This window comes from Sinohyriopsis cumingii, chromosome 8, assembly GCF_028554795.1.
Source record: "Sinohyriopsis cumingii isolate HCF-2022 chromosome 8, ASM2855479v2, whole genome shotgun sequence".
NCBI lineage: Eukaryota > Metazoa > Mollusca > Bivalvia > Unionida > Unionidae > Sinohyriopsis > Sinohyriopsis cumingii.
This window is the reverse complement of record NC_142968.1, coordinates 63849689-63870530: the sequence shown is the minus strand read 5'-3', so window position 1 is coordinate 63870530 and position 20842 is coordinate 63849689. Positions and strand designations below refer to the sequence as shown.

The window sequence follows — 20842 nt, the reverse complement described above, 5'->3', positions numbered from 1 at the left end:
CACTAGCAATCGTTCAATACTGTTAAAAAGGAAAGGTGGTCAGTGTACGTAATAGGAAATGACACCAAAGCATACTGGAAAGAAGAGCCGATTCATGGATTTTGCCGTTTAATCTTTTGCTCTAAAATCAGTTTACAACTTAAATAGTAATTCCTGTACATTGAAATATGGACTGAAAAAAAAAAGGAAAGAAGAAGAAAAAAAAAAAAATGATAGAACTATCTTTCAAACATGTTTAGCCTGTAACATTATAAATCTCAATCAAGATGGCTAAAGTTAGTTGAACTGAAGGAATGATAAATAATCTCTGAAAATCTCGCATGGGTATAACCTAAGTTTTAGAACTTTAGAAACACCTTTTTAATTGTATTTTGGACTTCTTTGGAATAGTAACGACATTAAGTCAAAATCAACTCGATGGACCCGATATTCTTGGTTTCAATTGATCTTTAATAAACCATTGTTATAGAGATACTCTGCGTATATGTCTAACAATTCATAAATTCCTTTGCAAATATTTTAAAACATTATTATTATTATTACTACTACTGTTAGTAGTAGTATTAGTAGAAGTTGTAGTAGTAGTAGTAGCAGTAGTAGTTGTAGTAGTAGTAATTGTAGTAGTAGTGGTAATGGTAGTATTCGTCAACTGTACAGTATTCTGTAGTTGCGAGTCTTTGTTTAGTTTGTATCACTTTTTCATATCAATACAATTAGTGACAATAAAGGCAATGATTTGCAATGTCATATTATAAAAGAAATAATAGTAGAACCTTTGTTTATTCACACCAGTCAAAACGATTGATAACGTAGTTTTACCCCCCCCCCCCTTCAGAAAATCATAACCTTATAAACGAAAGTAAAAACATATAATACACTTTGTACCGTTTTTAGTAAAAAGGGAAGCCAGAAAATATACATTATTCAACATTCGTCTATAACTTTCCCTTGTTCTTATTTAGGTCTATAACATTTTATTTCGGAGTGGGTTCGTTATACCGAGTTATATTACTCACACCCGTTTTCTTTCTTTACTAATAAGAGACACAAGAGTACTAACTCCATTGAACGAAACTTTTTTCAGTTAGAGAATTTTACGAAATCATCCTAATTTCAGATGCGAACATGGAGCCGATCCAACGCCGTTGAGCAAACTAAGTTTGCACTCGAGTTAGGATGTAAGACCATGACATTTTTTGAAGATTATTTCCAGATCAAGTACATTCTTCCTAAAGAAGGTCAGTAATATATCTTTAAATCATTTTTCTTAATGCAGGTACGTATGAAGTATAATCCTTATGTAAATACGCTTCAAGAATTCTTTCCTCAAGTAATTTTTAATCTAAATGTTTTCCATGCATGTGAACTCTTTAACTTTTCAATGTCACACGACCACACAAGTCATTTCATATAAATTAAGCTTCATCGCTTGCCTTTGATTGTCATCGGCTGTTGAAAAGATAAATGACGTTAATGAAATTTATCTTCTGTTTTTATTTCCCCAAATTAATTTATCAAGTTATCAAGGAATCAGAAGACATAGATGATATAACTATCGGGATTACGTCAACCCAGTTTACCTTTGTTTTTAGTAAGACCGCACCCCCCCCCCCCCCGGCAAACAATTTGTCTCATGATGATCAATTGTGAAAGAAAATTTTATAAAGGAATTTGATTTGTTTTTTTATTATAGAGGAAACTAATTTTAATTATGTATTGCCTTTTTGATGCAACTGCGGTGTTATATTTTTCCCTTGCGTTAATCCCTGGTCAAGAGACATTATTTCCTCCTCCAATTAGTAATTCGATGCCTAGAATACAAAAACATGATCTCAGTCTGCTACTTCAACCAACGTCCGACAATCGGAATATCATCCATCATTGATTTAAGGCCTAAGACTAAAGAGCATCAGAAAGGGCAGTGAGCAGAGAATTGGGCAATAATAGCAAGCCCGGTTGGAGGCTGATGGTCCAAGAAAAACTGTTATGTGAACTTACTTGCGTTGTCAGTAGGGTGTTGTGATGTGGAATGGAGGATGACTTGACTTGTTGGCTGATCCACTTGTGCCCAAGACATATACTTCCACTCTGAGGCAACAATGATCTAAAGCAAAACGGAAAATTTAAGTGGGGTGCCATAAGTCAACATCATCCAAAACCACAAAATGATTACAAAATGGCCCAAGATGCAACAATAGTTCTTTCCACATGAGCTTTGATTTTCATGAGATATTTTGCAGTGAGACGGTGGCTGCAAGAATATCAGAAGTACCTCTTAGAGCGAAGAAAAGACGGTTATGAATCAGTCTTTTCCCTTATGCTTTAGGAAGTTAGAACCATAAGGATATAACTGGGCATAGCATGCTTACCTTGATCAGATACGACTAAGGATTTCAATCGAAACATGATCTACTGAGCGTTGCCGATTCTTGGTCAGTAATAGTGGTTGTCAAAGAAATGAGAACTACTCATAATAACAAGTGAAAAAGACACTGATAAAACACGAATTTCACTCCTCGCCAGTGTTAAGGAGGTGTGTGTGTGTGTGTGTGTGTGAAAAGGATTTTTAACGCAGCTTTAACAATTTTTAAGTCATATCGCTACGATGTCTGCAGTGTGGCAAGTTATAGTGATGTCTATCCTAACACCATGCCGACCAGTCCTAACACTAACCTCCTAATGCTGAGCGCCACGCGAAGAACTGTTAGTACCACTTTTTATAAGTCTTTGGTATGATTCGGTCGGGGTTCGAACCCACAACCTTCCGCATCCGAGGTGGACGCTCTAACCAATAGAAGAGATGTAAGACTAATATAAGGACATGGTCTTCGACGAAAGCTTCACTCAAAAGTTCATTATAAGGTTTAGATAACGACCAAAGAATACACAGGCTGTTTTTCTAGCGCTTCATAGGTTTATCAACCGCATTAGACATCACTGTGTCATGGCTAATGCGGAAAAACACGTCGGTCATATCGTACCTCCGACGTCAAAGGGGCCATCATCCATTTCTCTATGCTTAGAAGTCTTGAACCTCTTAATCAGATATCACTATCAGGTGAGCAGATTGTCCAGACAGGTTTAGATAACGACCAAATAACACTTGGTCTGATGTGGAGCGAAGACCTTCCCCGCGACCGTCCACCCTGCAAAATTAATACATTGGGCTCTAGGTGAGCCCCCCTCCCCATTCCATGAATTTGAGGCGTCAGTGGAAAGGAATAAGTGAGGTTCTGGACCCTGAATGGGAACTTCGGTTACAACGAAGTCCTGGTTATTTCACGAGTTTGGATCAAAATTTGCTTCTGCGGAAATCCAAGTCATTAGGAAGGTCCTTGTGAGGTCCTCAGTTTTCTAGAAGCAAGAATTTGACGACTGTATATGAACCCTTCTGTGGTTAATTATATCTGCTACCGCGGTTATATTCTCCAGAAGAGAGTAAGGTGGAGACGAGCAGACAGCCAAGTCTCCTCAACCAGTCTTGCTGAGGGATAAGTATTTTAGAGATTCTGTCAGGAGAAATAAGGACTGTTTTTTTTTGTCGGTTGAGAAAGTTCATCCAGGCGTAAACGAAATCTGAGAAGGAAGCAAATCCGACTTCACCAGATTGGGGATCATGACTACATGAGTCATCGTCTTCCAAAACAAAGACAGGTCCATCAGAAGAGCAAATCCGAAGACTCTGTGCATCAACCAGTCGTCAGTGTACTAGAAGATGGGGCCACATACAGTCTTTAAATGAGTCGCTCTGACACCCATTACCTTGGTGAAGGATTGGGAACAGAAGATAGGCTGAAAAGAAGAACCCGAAAATGGAAGATCTCATGTTCCCAGCCATACTGCAGGAATTTCCCGTGGCCAAAGAAAGTGAGAATATGAAGAAAAATATCCAGAAGGTCTTTGGAGACCAGCCAGACGTTCGCATCAATTGTATTTCTGGTTGAATCCAATGTATTCATCTTGAACCGGTCTTCCAGAAGGAATTGTTCGAAGGGGAAAGATTAGTTACGAGTTGCAAATTTGTCTCTTTCTCTTACAAAAAATCCCGGACTTTGTATGTCCTTCACTTTTTATACTGTAATTTCCTTACACAGGTGTATTGGTGGAATAAAGGGGTCCTTGACAGATATGGAGGATCTAGAAAGAGATCTGACCAAACCTCTGAAAAGGCCTAATCTAACACCTACTGGAATGCTGTGAAGAAGTAGAATTGCCAGAGGAAAGCACAATTTCTTAGGGCCAATTCAACCCCCCCCAGCAGATAAGCGGGAGTGGACAGTAAACTTCATCTACTGGCCCGAATCTTCATCATGAGAAATATGGGTGGAAAAAGTTTTAAACAAGGACTTATTTCAGTTCTGATGGTTTCTCCATTTAAAACTTTTGATGGGGAACCTTGGACTTTTTGGGGTGAATGCATTTGTGAGCTGCCATAGTCAGGTCCATTACAGCGTCCAGTGGCAGATGTTGTTGATCCATCAAATCTTGTAAGGCCACTGTACGAAGTTGGCATGTAAAAGGCTTTTGCTGGGTTCCTGCGAGACTGTCCATGTATCCAAGATAGTATGCCAACAGACAGGCCCAACTCACTGCCCAATCATGACCTGGGAGACACACAAGTCCATGCTGGGTCAGTGGGTAGGAGCGGCTTTAGGGACCAATATCGTTTATGATCCTGGAGCCACTAGTTGCTGCCAGGGGCCAAAGAAAAGAGGTACAAACCACCACTTTTGCTGTCTGGCCCCCTTTATGTCTACATAATTTCTAAATCAGCTCCTACACCATTCTTTAAGGAGGAATAAATAGTAGGTCCCACTTGAACTGTGCCAGGATGTTCTTTCGAAACTAGAAAATGAACCAAATCACTGATGGTAAGGAAGGTTTTGTGACACTGATCTGGGGCATGTAGGCTGTTAACCTCACCTATCACCTTATCAAAAGTCCTCCACCAATGGTTCTGTACAAAATAAACGAAAAGGAATTGTTGCAACTGGATCTTCTGTGAACTCGTCCATGTCCCCCTAAAAAAAAGAATCAACAGTTTGTTCTCCTGTTTTCGCTTTTGAGGTGAGGGAATACTATTTCATCTAATTTCCCTCATATGAGAAGGAAACTTTCTGAATGTGGGCTTGCTGTCCCCACTCCACTCAGGGACCGACTGGAAACAGAGATAGTTGTGTTATCAAACTATTCCATTTCCCAAGATTCCTAATTCACCCCTCCCACTCCAATTTGATGTCATCAGTCTGATTTGGACTACCTGTGTTATTTCTGTGATACAAGATGTATGTCATCCACTGAAAATGTTAATAAAGATGCATAATTTATATAATTCTTCTGCTAGATTCCATTCCAATCCAGAAAATTAATTCTTGCTAATAAACTCACACCAACTTGTGAAACACCAAAGGATATGAACTGTTACTGACTATAAAGTACATACAGACATCAGATTATAACAAGAACGGAAATTGGTACAGGAGGTCAGTGGTATTGACCTCGTAATGTACTTGAGATGAATTCAACCTCATAATGTCCCTGAGATGAACAAATGAACAGGTGCATATAACTGTCTGAATTCAGTTTGGCAGTAAACCATTCAATTTCATAGGTAAAGCAGGATCTCTATAAAAACAGTGGAATCACTCTCTATGGGAAGAAGAAAAAAATAGAATAAAACCAATATTAACTGAAAATTTCATTTAAAACCATGGCTTTGCACTACTGCAGAGCAAAAACAGGTATGTTTGATTATAATGGCAGATTCCTCCCCTTCCCAACTTAAATGGGTCAGCAACAATACAGCTATACATGTCTCTTTAGTGTTACAATGACAGGTATTTTGTATATATGGAATCGGTTTGAAGTGATTAAGATGGAAGGAGGGTATGTAGCTATGACAAATCTGTTTCTGATGCTTTGGGCAAAAAACTTATTTAAACAGGTGTGTATGTTGGCAGAGCAGCCAATGGCAATATATTTAATTTGCCTAAAGTAAGTGGGTAGATCAACTGCTTTTTATTAATTAAAGTGAGAAACATTTTAGACCACATCAATATTTAGTGCTTGGATAAGTACGCCAGACAACTGTGCAACATCTATTGGTTTATGTTTAAAATGGATTGAACAAAGATTGTACACAGAATGTATTGAAGACAAACAAAGCAATGATTGTATACAGAATGCACTGAAAACAAACACAAAGCAATGACTGTACACAGAATGCATTGAAGACAAACACAAAGCAATGATTGTACACAGGATGCATTGAAGACAAACACAAAGAAGACTTAATGGCTTTATTGCTGATGGTTCAGTCATAATTAGATTATCAGTTGTCAGCTTTTTATGAAGCTAACATCTTTTTAAAAAATAAGCAGCCAGCAGATAATTGTTCTCTTCATGAATACAACACATCTTGCCAAATTATCAAATCAAACTCTGGTAAATTTCTAATACTCCAAGAAATTGGTGAAACTGCAAAATTCGGGGAGACATTGCAGTCCGTGCTAAATCTGAATTCTTGTTAAAACAAAGTGTGTTAAAACAGGGTTTCATTGCAATACTAACTTTAACCTTGAATCAGTACAAGCATTGGTTAAAACAGTGTTACTTTAATCTTGAATAAATACAAGTATTGGTTAAAAATTGTGTTACTTTAATGATAAATATGTACAAGTACTGGTTAAAACAGTGTAACTTTAATTCTGAATAAGTACAAGTATTAGTTAAAATAGTGTTATTTAATGATGAATACATTTAAGTACTGGTTAAAAGAGTGCTACTTTAAGATTCAATAAGATCAAGCATGTGGTTAAAACAGTGTTAAGTTAGTGTCAAATGGTTACATGTATAGTTTAAATTAGTTTTATGTTAATGTTAAATCAGTACAAGTACTGGTTATACTATTGTTATTTTAATGTTAAATCAGTACAAGTACTGGTTATACCAGTGTTACTTTAATGTTAAATCAGTACAAGTACTGGTTATACCAATGGTATTTTAATGTTAAATCAATACAAGTACCATTTATACTATTGTTATTTTAATGTTAAATCAGTACAAGTACTGGTTATACTATTATTTTAATGTTAAATCAGTACAAGTACTGGTTATACCAGTGTTACTTTAATGTTAAATCAGTACAAGTACTGGTTATACTATTGTTATTTTAATGTTCAATCAGTACAAGTACTGGTTATACCAGTGTTACTTTCTGATGACTCAGTACAAGTAATATTTATATCAGTGCTATTTTAATGTGAAATCAGTAAAAGTACTGGTTATACCAGTGCTATTTGAATGTTAAATCAGTACAAGTACTGCTTATACAAGTATTATTTTAATGTGAAATTGCTACAAGTACTGGTTATACCAGGGTTATTTTAATGTTAAATCAGTACAAGCATTGGTGAAATGAGCACTATTTTAATGTTGAAACAGTATTGGTTACTTGAAATCACTGTTAACCTAATCTACTTCAATCAGCTGATAGCTGCTAAATAGCTTTTGCAATATCCAGAATATTTTTTAAAATAAATATCCTAATTAGCAAAAGCAAACCATTTTACAAATGACCCACAGATGACTTTATTCCATGACAACTAAGAGTTAAATATGATCTATAAGATAAAAATAGAATCTATCTGACATTAAATTGGCTGTTCCTGCAAAATTAGTTTTCATAAACATAATATATATTGTATTAAGGGGATATTACATACAAGTGTAATATTTTCATCCATAATATTATGATGGGTTTCATTTTGTAATGAAAGTTGTATTCTGACTGGCCAGTTCTGCATGTATTTCCCGTAACCAGATTCCAATCTCCGTTGACTGGTCAAACTTGTCAATGATTCCCAGGTCTTTACAAAACAGTCCTTCATCTGTCTGTTGTGAGACAAGAAAGTCTGCTATGGTTGTAGCAAGGTTGTGGTATTTCTCAAGTTTGGTTTCTGATGCCACTAATGCAGCACCATAAGCAACTTTGTGACTTAGGAAAAAGCTGTATAAGCTTTTATCACAACCCAAAGCAAAGTCAAGTACTTTCTGAGCATATTCAATGTACTTTCTCTCTTGTGTAACTTTGTAAAGCTTTGTCATGAAGATAGCATAATATCCAATGTAGAAATACAGTTGGTACGGTTGATTTTTTCTGATGACAAAGTGGGGAGCAAGGCTGTCCGGTATTTGATTTGTAATCAGTTCCCCCGTCTTTGCTGACATACGCTGATAAAATATTGTGTCAAAATCTGGCTGCCTGTCTACAAATGATATCAATGTCTCACCACAGGCCTTTGCCATTTCAAGATCTGAAATTTAAAACAGAACCTGACACTTTGCCAACAAACTGATTGCATTGTATTATTTGTATAGTTATTATACTGAAGGTAAGTAATGTGTTTCAGTTGAATAAAACAAAGTGTCCTGGAAGCAAGCTGATTATGTGTTTAGTGCAAAAACTTGGCATGTACATTCTGCTGTTTATAAGGTTACAAAAAGTTTCATATTTTTAATCTCATAGATAATCTCAGAATTAATAATGATATCTATGAAATCAGACCCACAGTTACAACTTACCACCAAAGAAAAGCAGCAAGAGGCCCAAGTGGGCTGTGTTGAGAGTATCTACCGTCTGCTCATTATTATGGGGGTCATATGGGTCGGTTACACAGCAAGCATTTACAGCTCGACTGTAGAACGTTTTGCTGTAGGCAAAAATCCTCGATGACACGTCAAACCTTAAAGAAATTAAGCAATTTTCAAGAATCTGTATCAAAGCTTCAATGTACACAGGCATTTTACTCTTTCTGGCACCATATATTTTCTTGTGAACATTTTTTTAATGCATATAAAGATTTTGTAAAGTTTTGGTCTGTAACTTTATTCTTTATCCTAATTTCAGACATACTAAAATAAAATAGTTACAGTGTGCATGGTAATAGGTAATCTGATGAAACACAGCAGAGATTATATGGAAAATAAATCCACAGTGATGCAAATTAGCTAAAAATAACTGTCAAGATTTGCCATTTTATTATTAACAAGCATAGTTTTATGGTATATCTCATGTAAATACTTTGGAAAAATTACTATTTCTAAAACTTTATACAGTAAATATATTTATTTGTTTTCAAGTTAACATCAGTGAATGGATATGATAGAGAAATTTGTTTCAGTTGTGCTCAGAAAATTCGATGAAGTGTTAAATATAAGTGAAATTGACCTACTTTTGCTGACAGGATGTTGCACTCAATCAGTGGTATCTATACACAACACATTATGACCCTGCAACCAACAGTGCATGTGAAACTGATCATAATGCAAGATGTAACTAAGATGAATAAACAGACAGATGGAAAAAAGAATAGACAAAGAAAACATTAATTATCCCATCCACATTAGTGGGGGGTTTAACAACAATAAAATTCCATCAGCTATTTAGGCAGTGTACAACTTTATTATCCTGTGAGTAATTTAACCGTAAGTTAAAATCTAATTAATCTGGGAGTACTAAAACTACAGGTGAGTGACTGAAAATGGTCTGAAGTAATTTTTCCTCACTCTGACAGGTACCAAACTGATGAAAGATTTTTCCTCACTTACAGGTACCATAGAGATGTTAAGATTATTTCTCACTGTGACAGATACCAAACTGATGACAGATTATTCTTTAGTGATAGGTACCAAACTGATGAAAGATTATCTCTTACTCAGACAGGTAACAAACTGATAAAAGATTTTTCCTCATTTGGACTGGTAGCAAACTGAAGTAAGATTATTCCTGACTTTGACAGGTACCAAACTGAAGAAAGATTATTCTATATTCTGACAAGTACCAAACTGATGTCATATTATTCCACACGTGGACAGTTCGTGTTGGTGTTGTAGGGTTTAACGCCTTTTTTCAGCACACGATAGGCTATACATGGCGGCCAGTATAAGTGGTGGAGGAAGAACCCGGAAAAACCCCGGAAAGAACCACTGACCCATGAGAAGCTACTGGCAAACTTTCTCACATACCCACATTGGTCAAATCCGAGACTCGAACCCATGCAGACAGAGATGAGAAGGCAGTGATCCGTAATGGAGAGCGCTTTAGACCACTCGGCCACTCTGGGCCCCCGTGGACAGTTGCCAAACTGATATAAGATTGTTCATGACTCTAACAGGTAGCAAACTGATGGAAGATTTTTTCTCACTCTGGCATGTACCAAAATGGTGCAAGATTATTTCTTGCTTGAAAAGGTACCAACTGATTTAAGATTATTCTTTAATTTTGTTTGTCCTGGAGAAAGATGGTATCAGTTGTACATGCTTTATGGCTGCCATTGTAGATGTCTTGAAAAAAAACTTGTCAATACCCCACCCCCAAAATTATGATAATTACGACATCAGGTTTTCACCAAAAGACTTATAATGTTTACTTTGTCCTATATGAAATTGGTATCAATCTGACATCCAACTTGTCCACCACAGCAGCTAATCTAAAAGTATTGTTATTGCGTTAGAATGTACAATATGGTTTCAATATTCACCATTTAAAAGGAAGAAATGGTATTATCTTGAATTCCGGGAATCTCTTTTTCCCAGTAAAGCACCATTCCTTTCAAGGGATTTTTAATGTAGCTTTAAAACAAATTCAGTCACATCGCTAAGATGCCTGCAGTGTGACAGTTTATACTGATGTCTAATACTGGGGCATCATGCCGCAGACATGTAGCACGATGTCCCACCCAGTCACATTATCCTGACACCAGGCCAACCAGTCCTAACACTAACCTCTTAATGCTGAGCACCTAGCGAGGCAGCTGTTAGTACCATTTTTGTAAGTCTTTGGTATGACTCAGCCGGGGATCGAACCCACTACCTTCCATATAGGCCACCAGAGTGGCGCGGATGCTTTCTGTAAAATCTGGTCAAATACTGTTCAGAAGTTGTTTTCCACCTGTATATATGGTGGGAAAAGCTGATCGTGGATTGGCATTATCTGAACAAATCTGAAAGAGCTTTAAACCACAATGATTTTCATCAAATTTTGTCAAATTCTGTCGAGATGATTTTGGAAACAAGTCATTTTATGTTTTTTCTTCAAATTTTGAGCAATGGCTGCCATATTTAATGGCTGATTAGCATTATGTGGAACAAACTAAGAAGACCTTCAGCGAGGATGCTTCTGTTTAAATATGGTCAAATTTTGTAGAGAAGCTGTTTAATGGTTTTTCTGCTTTAGTAATTGCGGCAGATTAGCATTATGTAACAAATTAGAAAGAGCTTCATGTCACGATATTTTCTGTCAAATTTGGTCAAATTCCGCTGAACGTTTTTTTATACAGAATAAGTGAACAATCCATGACAGACAATGGAAAACATACAAAGGATCGTACCACTCACTTGGTCTTGTAGCCAGGTAATCTAGTAAAACAGAAATTGATCATAAACCCTTTCCAAGAATTCAGATTCCACCATAATTGCATGTACATAGAAAAATTGCTTCCAATTATTGCTGGTGTGATCAGTTTTTTCATCAAGTTTGATACATACACCCAAAGAATGATCAAGAGAAAATGTAGTATTTGGAATAAATAATAAACAATGGCCATGTCCAAACAGTGTTTCTTTACATCCACTATTCTACTATGAAATATTAAAATAAGTCAAAACCACGAGACTCAAGTGAACAGGCTTCACTCACCTGCCAAGCCTCTGAGCCCCCATGGCTATCCAAACATTGAGATAGTTCCAGTGGTGGGACATGGCATCACTGCTGCTCTTACGGTCTCTTCCCGACTTATCTGGAAATGACACAACATCTCCATTGACCTGTAAAATACATATGCCATATGACTCTGAGTAGCTAATTAGCATACCAACCTAAGTGTAGGTGTTGAAGTAGGTGTTTCTCTGCCTGAGCACCCTTCACTTTGGACATGGGGCAACCATAATTTGTGTTATGTGGGATATACAATGCTATTATGGTGGACAGATGATTAAGCATTTATTCATGGTAGGCAAGGTATGATTTGCAAAAATACTCTGAATGGCATTGAAAAAAACTGATGATTTTTTAAAAACTGCACCTTGTATGTATTATATCAAGATTTCTGTACTGTGTATGTGACATCAGTGACAATATATTGTCACAGCACTATAATATGTATCACAACAAGATCTCTGTACAGTGATCCCCCCTTGAACAGCCATCCCTGACCCAGTCACCTTCTTTTTATGGCCAGAATCCCATGGCACCAATGAGTTTGTGTTGAAAAGTACCCTTCAAGAATGGCCAACCTTCTAACGTGACCAGTAGCAAGCATATTAGTTGTTGTTGTTGTTGTTGTGGGGTTTAATGCCATTTTTCAGCACACGATAGGCTATACATGGCGGCCAGTATTAATGGTGGAGGAAGAAACCTGGAAATCCCCGGAAAGAACCACCGACCCTCGAGAAGCTACTGGCAAGCTTTCTCACATACCCACATTGGCTGAATCCTAGACTCGAATCGGCGCAGACAGAGGTGAGATGGCAGTGATCCATAACGGAGAGTGCTTTAGACCGCTTGGCCACTCGGGGCCCCAAGCATATTAGTACAAAAGTGTAAAATGTTCACAAGCAGCCACATTTTACTTCAAATGTGTCCAGACCCAATATATATTTCATATGGTAAGTAATCCAATTATTTCTACCGATACCTGTCTCCCAATGTCAGGTCTCCATTACTGAAAGTTGTTGTTGTTGTTGTAGGGCTTAACGCCATTTTTCAGCACACGATAGGCTGTACATGGCGGCCAGTATTAATGGTGGAGGAAGAACCCAGGAAAACCCCAGAAAGAAAAACCGACCCTCAAGAAGCTACTGGTAAGCTTTCTCACATACCCACATTGACCGAATCCGAGACTCGAACCTACGCAGACAGAGGTGAGATGGCAGTGATCCATAACGGAGAGCGCTTTAGACCACTCGGCCACTTGGGGCACCCATTACTGAAAGAAGAATTGGCTAAAGTACATGTAACACCAAGATTAATCCATCATCATTATCAATAAAAGCCAGCTTTTACAGGAATTGGCTCAACAATGTTGTGATAGAGTTTTGGTCTTCACACAGCTGTCGAGTTCTTCTCTTTGATGATTGTTGTTGTTGTTGTGGGGTTTAACGCCATTTTTCAGCACACGATAGGCTATACATGGCGGCCAGTATTAATGGTGGAGGAAGAACCCGGGAAAACCCCGGAAAGAACCACCAACTCACGAGAAGCTACTGGCAAGCTTTCTCACATACCCACACTGGCTGAATCTTAGACTCGAACTGCCGCAGACAGAGGTGAGATGGCAGTGATCCATAACGAAGAGCACTTTAGACCACTCGGCCACTCAGGGCCCCTCTTTGATGATTACAACTGGATGTAACTGTCAAGATCATAACATGGTCAGCATTGGCTCAACATAGATTTTGAAGATTAACGCAGTCAAAGAAAAATTAACCTTGAACAAAACGGTAACAGACAAAGACCCAAAAATCACGTAACAGTACATGAATCACTTCCTTTATCAAGAAGGCATTTTCTTCCGCTCTATAAAAGTGTCATCTGCATAACTAAATCGCCTCATTGCAAAACTTTAACATGTCATCACATACATGGAGACTTATTACTTTAGAAGAAAGACAAAGTTATTCGACTCAACAACATTGGGGGAACTTGCCAAACCATTTTTATGTTGAAAGGACTTGAATAAACATCATAACCAATATGGAGAATATTCAGCTGCAATGGGAAAATGGAGCAAACAGAAAGAGAATTATGTATGTACCACAATGAAAATGACATTTTTTGAATTGATTTGCAATGTGCATGACAACAATACCCCACTCACATTTCATGCTTACACTGAGAATAAAAACTATGTTCAGTTGAAAAAAGTCTATTCTAAAAACAAGAAGAACCATTTTATAATTAATATTACTTTCAAATGAATATATTAAATGAGGATATTAAAAGCTCTGAAGCATATAGCTTTCTTATTATGAACATTACATATACTTCTTACAAAAGATTTAGCCCCCTCTGGAAAGGTCACCCATCTTATGAGGCCACTTTCCCGTTGCAGAAGGGGTGGCCGTATAAGAAGGGGACCACTGTATTGTAAACATGATATTAGTGTTGTAACACCGTTACATTACAAAAATGTATCACATCGAGACCTCTGCATTGTGATGGTGATCAGTGGCAATACACTGTTAGAATATGTCAAATCAAGACCTCTGCAGACCCTGATGAGTCCATCTCAGTAAGGCAGTTGATTTTTTTTCCATAAGTTTGACCAGTTTTTGGTAAGGTGTTAAAAATATTATAAACTGCTATTTTGTAAAGCTGGAAAACGTAATTAAAAGTTCAGTATTTGAAACATGCAGCTAAGATAAACATTATGTTTAAATGAAAAGTTTCTAAAGTACGCATAGTCTTTATTTACCACTAGTACAGTTGCACAAAACTCTAGTTCCAAACCCTATGCAGCTCAATGGCTTAATGCTATCTCTCAATTTGACGTAATTCTTGGATTTTCTTTTTCCATTTCATGTGATGACGGCAATCACATCTCCTGCCACGAGCCATGCTCAAATTGGCACGTGATGGCCAATAAGCATAATTGTGTCCCTTCCAGCTATTATTCACAAGATTCTGAATATTCCTTTTCATTCTTCTGTGCTGATTAGTAACTCTTTTCAAGAAGCTTATTTTCCCTTTCATCTTAAACATGCATCACTTGCTAGACACCATTTTAACAAAGTTATATAATCAACAGTTTAATCATGCAGATGCTTCGCATGAACAAATAGGTGCAGTTTAAAGTGTCTGATGTGCTGCTGTAAAGTTAGTCTGGTTCTCTGATTAATTTCACTAATTCTAATATGAAACCCAGATCCAAATTAAGCACGGATGAAAAAAAATTCCAGATTTTTTGGCAATGATCATTTTTTGTAGTTTTTGCCTTTATGTCATATGTTCATATTTTAAGGGTGATTTTCATAAGACTTACAGCAAAATTGTATGGGTTGGCAGGTCTGCCTCTGTATTATGACTGACATCAGTGGCAATACACTGTTAGAATGTGTCACATCAAAACCTCTGTATTGTGACTGTGACATCAGTGGCAATACACTGACATATCAGTATAATATGTTTCAAAAAACCTCTGCATTGTGCTAGTGACATCAGTGGCAATATGCTGTCACAGCACTAGAATTTACCAGCAAAGCCAACCAGTTTGATACCACATCACCACTAACTGATGGTGCCTTGATAATTTTCTGTCTTTAGTCCATGCAAATTTGCTGATGGGAGACCCTGAATAAAACTGATCACATGCACTGGATATTATGGCATTGTACATAGAAATTTAACTTTACATAAACAGGCTTTCTTATCTGACAATAAATCTTATGATCATATGCATGCAAAGATATTCCCATGCTTTATTTTATGGTTGAGCAATAAAGGAGCGCAACAAAGAGAGTAAACAAAGCGGGGCACTAGTTAATGCATGTGCTCGATGTATACATGATGCCACCCCTCGTCCAATGCATTGGATATTAAATAAATCCTGATCACATCATGCGAATCCTTTGCGTAAAAAAACCTCACGGCAACAAAATATGTGTCAATTTTCTCCAGCGTGAGTCCCTGACGCACAAATGTGTGTAAAGGGAAACACTGAGTCAAGTAAGCTAAGGTTTTGTTATATGATGATACGATTTTCAAATTATTAATGTATTAACTCAACCCCTGCATGAGATATAAAAATATCAAGTCCACTGTTACATCATGTTGTTAAAGTGTTCAGTACCTGCATGAAGTCTTTCTTGATTCTGTTTAAGAGCCTTTGAGCCTCCATGATTTTGCCACTTATGAGAAGAAGAGTTGTCAGTTTGTACATGGCTGCCACGTCTTGGTTAGCTTCAGAGTTGGCCAAGGTGCCATCTTCTTGGATTTGACTGGCCAGGTAATTGGCCGCCCTGTCACTTGCCGCTAGGTACCTATCCATCAAGCAATAGCTGCAAATGTAATTATGGACAGATGTATTTTAATAATAAAACCATAAGTCTACAGTGAAGTAGGATACACACCCCCCAGCCTGCTTTTCCCTGTCATCTTTAACCACACACCACCAAGGATTCCCAATAGCCTAGAACCCCTGGTATTTCATGCATGATTTAATTTCAAAATGAAAATTGTCATTGTCCAGCAACAGGTTTTCAAGGGTAAGGATATTTTCAAGGATGTATCTTCCATGTATGTGTTACTGACTGTACACACAAGAAGGTAGAAACCGTAAAGATTTAGTTCACCTATGAAGTAACAATCTCTGCTTTATAAAGTCAGGTATACAGTATCTGATATGGTCAAAGTCAAACTTGTTTTTTTTAATAATGTAGTTTTTTGTACACAAATTTCCCAAATTCATAATTCATGTTGAGGTAGAACAGCTGTTTGAGGCTTTTCTTCAGCTGATTTGCATAAAATTATTAAAATATTATGAAAAATAATCTTTGCCCTGGTGTTTCTTCACAAAAATGTTACCAAGTATCATATATGGGTGCAATGTGGGCCATCTAAATTAGGCGTGATGAATTGTAACTCAGCCATTTTTAATTTATTTTATCACACTATTTATGAACTGCAACAAGATTTTAACAAGTAACCCTCTTAACAAAATATATTAATGCATGAAAATTTATCAAAATACAGATTCACATACAACATTCACGGAAACACGACACAGTTGGTAGCAGAGAGTAAAATCTAATATAATTGACTTTTGGGGGAATTTCTTAAAAAAATATTCAAATAGATTTCTTACTTTATCACACTATTTATGAACTGCAATAAGATTTTAACAAGTAACCCTCTAAACAAATATATTAATGCATGCAAATTTATGAAAACATAGGTTCATATACAACATTCACGTAAACACGGGACATGTTGTTGTTGTGGGGTTTAACGCCATTTTTCAGCACAATAGGCTATACATGGCAGCCAGTATTAATGGTGGAGGAAGAACCCGGAAAACCCCGGAAAGAACCACCGACCCACGAGAAGCTACTGGCAGGCTTTCTCACATGCCCACATTGGCTGAATCTTAGACTCGAACCACCGCAGACAGAGGTGAGATGGCAGTGATCCGTAACGAAGAGCGCTTTAGACCACTCGGCCACTCGGGGCCCCGAAACACGGGACAGTTGGTAGCATAGAGTAAAATTTGATATAACTGACCTTTTTGGGGGGATTTCTTTAACAAAATATTCAAATAAATTTCTTACTTGTATATCCACTTTAGCCAGTTAAAAGGTATGCCAATGGTGGCATTTTACAACCAAATTATATTACTGTGGTAATGGTGTTATCATTCCATTGGGTTAAAGAGTATACAACTTTGCTGGATTGGTGTAATTTGGGTTACAAAGTACTTGGATAGGCCTTACTTCACATGTGCACCTGTCAAAAGACTGCTAGCTCTACATGGTCTTGTTCACTTCCTGGACATCAAGTTCAAAGATAATTTGGAAAAAAAATAGAAAATAACTTCTTCTTGTTTTTTATTTTTATAATTCATTTATTGTTATTTCCGATATTAGTATTGTCTGTTCTTGCAAAGTTCATTTTGCCTATTTTTTAATAATGGCTAAAATTTGTGTACTTTGAACTAGTTTAGGTTAATTTCTTGAGCACATGGTAGCAACCATTTGAATCATCAGTCTGCTTCCCCAATACTAAATACAAAAAAATTTCAGTTAAGGTAACTGAAAGTAACATAGAAGTATGCCAACATTCTCTCTAATGTGCTTGTTGCAAATGCAGACAACTTCACCTTGAAGCTGTCACACTTTCAAAAGTACTTAATAACTGTGGAATAGAACCTAAGGTGTCAGATCTGACCATTCAGACCACCTTATCTACTTCTGGGACACAAAAGTATGCCTCAGATGTATGTCACTACAGTAATTTACAGAAAAATCATACATTGCATTTGCTGGAAATTTCTTTGCAAAAAATGAACTGCAATCTATTCAGACCACCTAGGCTATTTCTTGGATCAGGTTGACCATAGGAATGACAGAAATTGCGAATTATGTTGTTGTTGTTGTTGGGGGTTTAACACCATTTTTCAGCACACAACTGGCTATATACATGGTGGGCCAGTATAACTGGTGGAGGAAGAACCCGGGAAAAGCCCGATAAGAACCACCAATCCAGAGAAGTTCCTGGCAAGCTTTTTCACACACCCACAATGGCTGAGCCCAAGACTCAAATCAGCACAGAAAGAGGTGGGATAGCAATGATTGGTAAAAGTGTCAGACCACTTAGCCAACCTAGGCCTCTGTTGTGAATGAAAAAATAATTTGATGTATTTGCAACACTTCTGTTAATCCTTGTTTCACACAGGTAGTCAGAATTGCAGTTACTGGTACATTCAGAACATCCTTTTCTCTTTCTGATGTGATCTGAATAACTCTGAATTTTGGAACGTGATTCAGACATAATAGTGATAGTATTTAATAAATTGGAAACGTTATGGCAGATAAATATCTGGCTACATGTAGATGTGTGAAGTACAGATTATTATAAAATGATACGAGTTTAAAATAACACTTACTGAAGATTCAACAATAAATGAAATACATGCACTTTTAATTTTTAATTTTATTTCTGCAACTTTCTCTTGAAAAAAAATTGAAAAAATCATTTGGTTTCAATGGCTTGAATTTATTGCTTATGTTACTATTAGTGATAAGATGTCATCTTGTCACTGTGATGTCAGTGAAGTCATACCGACGTTATAGGCAACAGGTGGATGGCAGTTCAAAATTGCCATAAGTTACATTAGTATATTTAGCATGCAATGGAAAAGAATGAGGAGGTTCTGAATGCTCTCAGAATACAGCTGAGGTGGCAGGAATGCTCTCTGAATGTATTTGAGGTGGCAGGAATGCTCTCTGAATACATCTGAGGTGGCAGGAATGCACTTGGAATACAGTTAAGGTGGCAGGGGACAGTTCTGTAATTTAGCCCCTGGCAAATTTCTTAGCATAAGGCTATGGTGTGACTTTTTGGGCTATTACTGTGTAATAATTAAATATATCGATATATTTGTGAATTTAGTCTCTCCGGCTTGTGTTGTTCTTGCAACTGATGTGAGGCATGTACACCTCATGTAGTCACTGCACAGTTAGTAAGCAGTGAAACAACCATAGGTGGTTAGGAAGCAGAGCTAGCCACCTATAGCAGTATACATGTTTTTTCAAGGCAGGTAGAATATCTCAAAAACTGCCTGGATGACAACCATTTTGAACTGCATCAATCTATAAAGTACACAATGTTTTTCAAAATTATCACAGGTTGGGAAATGACTTGTGTTTGCACAGTGAGCATCATGTGTTCTCAAAAATGGACTTCAGACATGAAAAATGCATGTATAAATTGGGGGTGGGGTGCATCAACTTTGTATTCTATGAATTTCCACTGACTTGTCAAGTGAATGAGACTGATAGTGTTATCTTTTGCTTTTACATTTCCAAAAATATGGACCTTTTTGACCTAACTCAAGTATTTTATTTTTTTTAATGAATTTTTATATTAGGCAGGTGTATGCAACATTAAGTGAATGCATAAAAACTGTCCTTTGCACCCTCATTATTTTTTTGCATGCTCTCGGAATACATTCGAGGTATGATGACCTCGAAGTTGCCACTGGAATCTAACTACAAAAATGTCTTCAACTAAAATGTATTTTGTATAATATAATGTGGTTCCAAATAAAGTAGACATATTTTAAAGAACCCACCAAAACCAAACAAAATGACACAGATCGAAGTTATTGCTATGGATCCGAGTATCACAAACCAAAGATGCTGCATCTCTCGCTAGCTTGTACATTCCGAACACCTCGGCTATTTCTGCGAGACAACAAAATGCTTCGCATGATGGATCCCAAAAAGTTGCGACTGGGTACTGTTGTGTGTATTGGACTGCGACTCGTCCTTGGCCCACTTACAGATTGGTAGGGGCATAGTAAACCGTTCTGGTAAATTAATAATAATAATAATAATACATTGTTTTTTTTTTAATTATGTCCACACAAACGAAGCTGGAAAGAGACATAGCAGTTTGCCAATATGTTTGTCGAATGTTGGCTTTCGTCCGTGCGTTCTTTGTTCCTTGATATTCTGATCTCTGTTTCACGAAGACTTATGAAATTTGGTATGTGGTTGCATTCATGTCAAGGAAAGTAACTGGGCCGGATCAAAATTAGGCTACTGTGGCCTCATTTTCACACTTAAAAGTTACTTTTGTATCTGTTCATTACACCCTCAGTATATTTGACTCCGTTTAACCTACAGTCATGAAAATCGATCGGTTGATGCATCTCAAGAATAATTACTGAACTAACACAATTAAGTCACTGAGATACGTCTCATGCTTCAGTTACTGTTTCATTTTCAGCAATCCGTTTAATTAGCAACCACGAATATATTCGACCGTATTTCATCTGCTACATACAAATGTATATGCAGATGCACATCAAGGGCACAAAAACTCAAACACACCAAAACTTGGCCACTGTGACCTAATTTTAAGAGTCTGTACTTTTTTCTTCTTCTTTTCATCTATATGTTTGGTACAGCTTCAGTATCTTGGAACCCGTTAAAATTACACTCATGAAAATTGGTATGTTGATGTATCCCAGGAAGAGTAACTCAATCGTATGAAAACTAGACAATTTTAGATGATATTTTCACGCTTCAGTGACCTTTCCGTTTTCAGGTAACCGTTTGCTAC

At 37.1% G+C, this 20842-nt stretch overlaps 2 protein-coding genes across 2 annotated transcripts in view; one reads left to right on the top strand and one right to left on the bottom strand.

The window, feature by feature from the left end:
• Positions 1-1121: 1121 nt before the first annotated feature.
• Positions 1122-20842, top strand: part of LOC149793682 (aminopeptidase N-like) — a 51507-nt gene continuing 31786 nt past the window's right edge. Inside the window, exon 1 of the mRNA XM_089967658.1 lies at positions 1122-1238. Within this exon, the coding sequence (XP_089823784.1) occupies positions 1187-1238 (52 nt within the window). The 5' untranslated portion in view covers positions 1122-1186. The remainder of the gene's footprint in view (positions 1239-20842) is intronic.
• LOC149793683 (uncharacterized) lies at positions 6286-19912 on the bottom strand. The gene is made up of 5 exons (XM_089967657.1): positions 19848-19912; positions 15849-16056; positions 11699-11826; positions 8584-8744; positions 6286-8315 (listed from the first exon to the last, which is right to left on the bottom strand). Exons 2-5 carry the CDS (start codon positions 16044-16046, stop codon positions 7762-7764), a joined length of 1041 nt encoding a protein of 346 aa, XP_089823783.1. The 5' UTR covers positions 16047-16056; positions 19848-19912; the 3' UTR covers positions 6286-7761.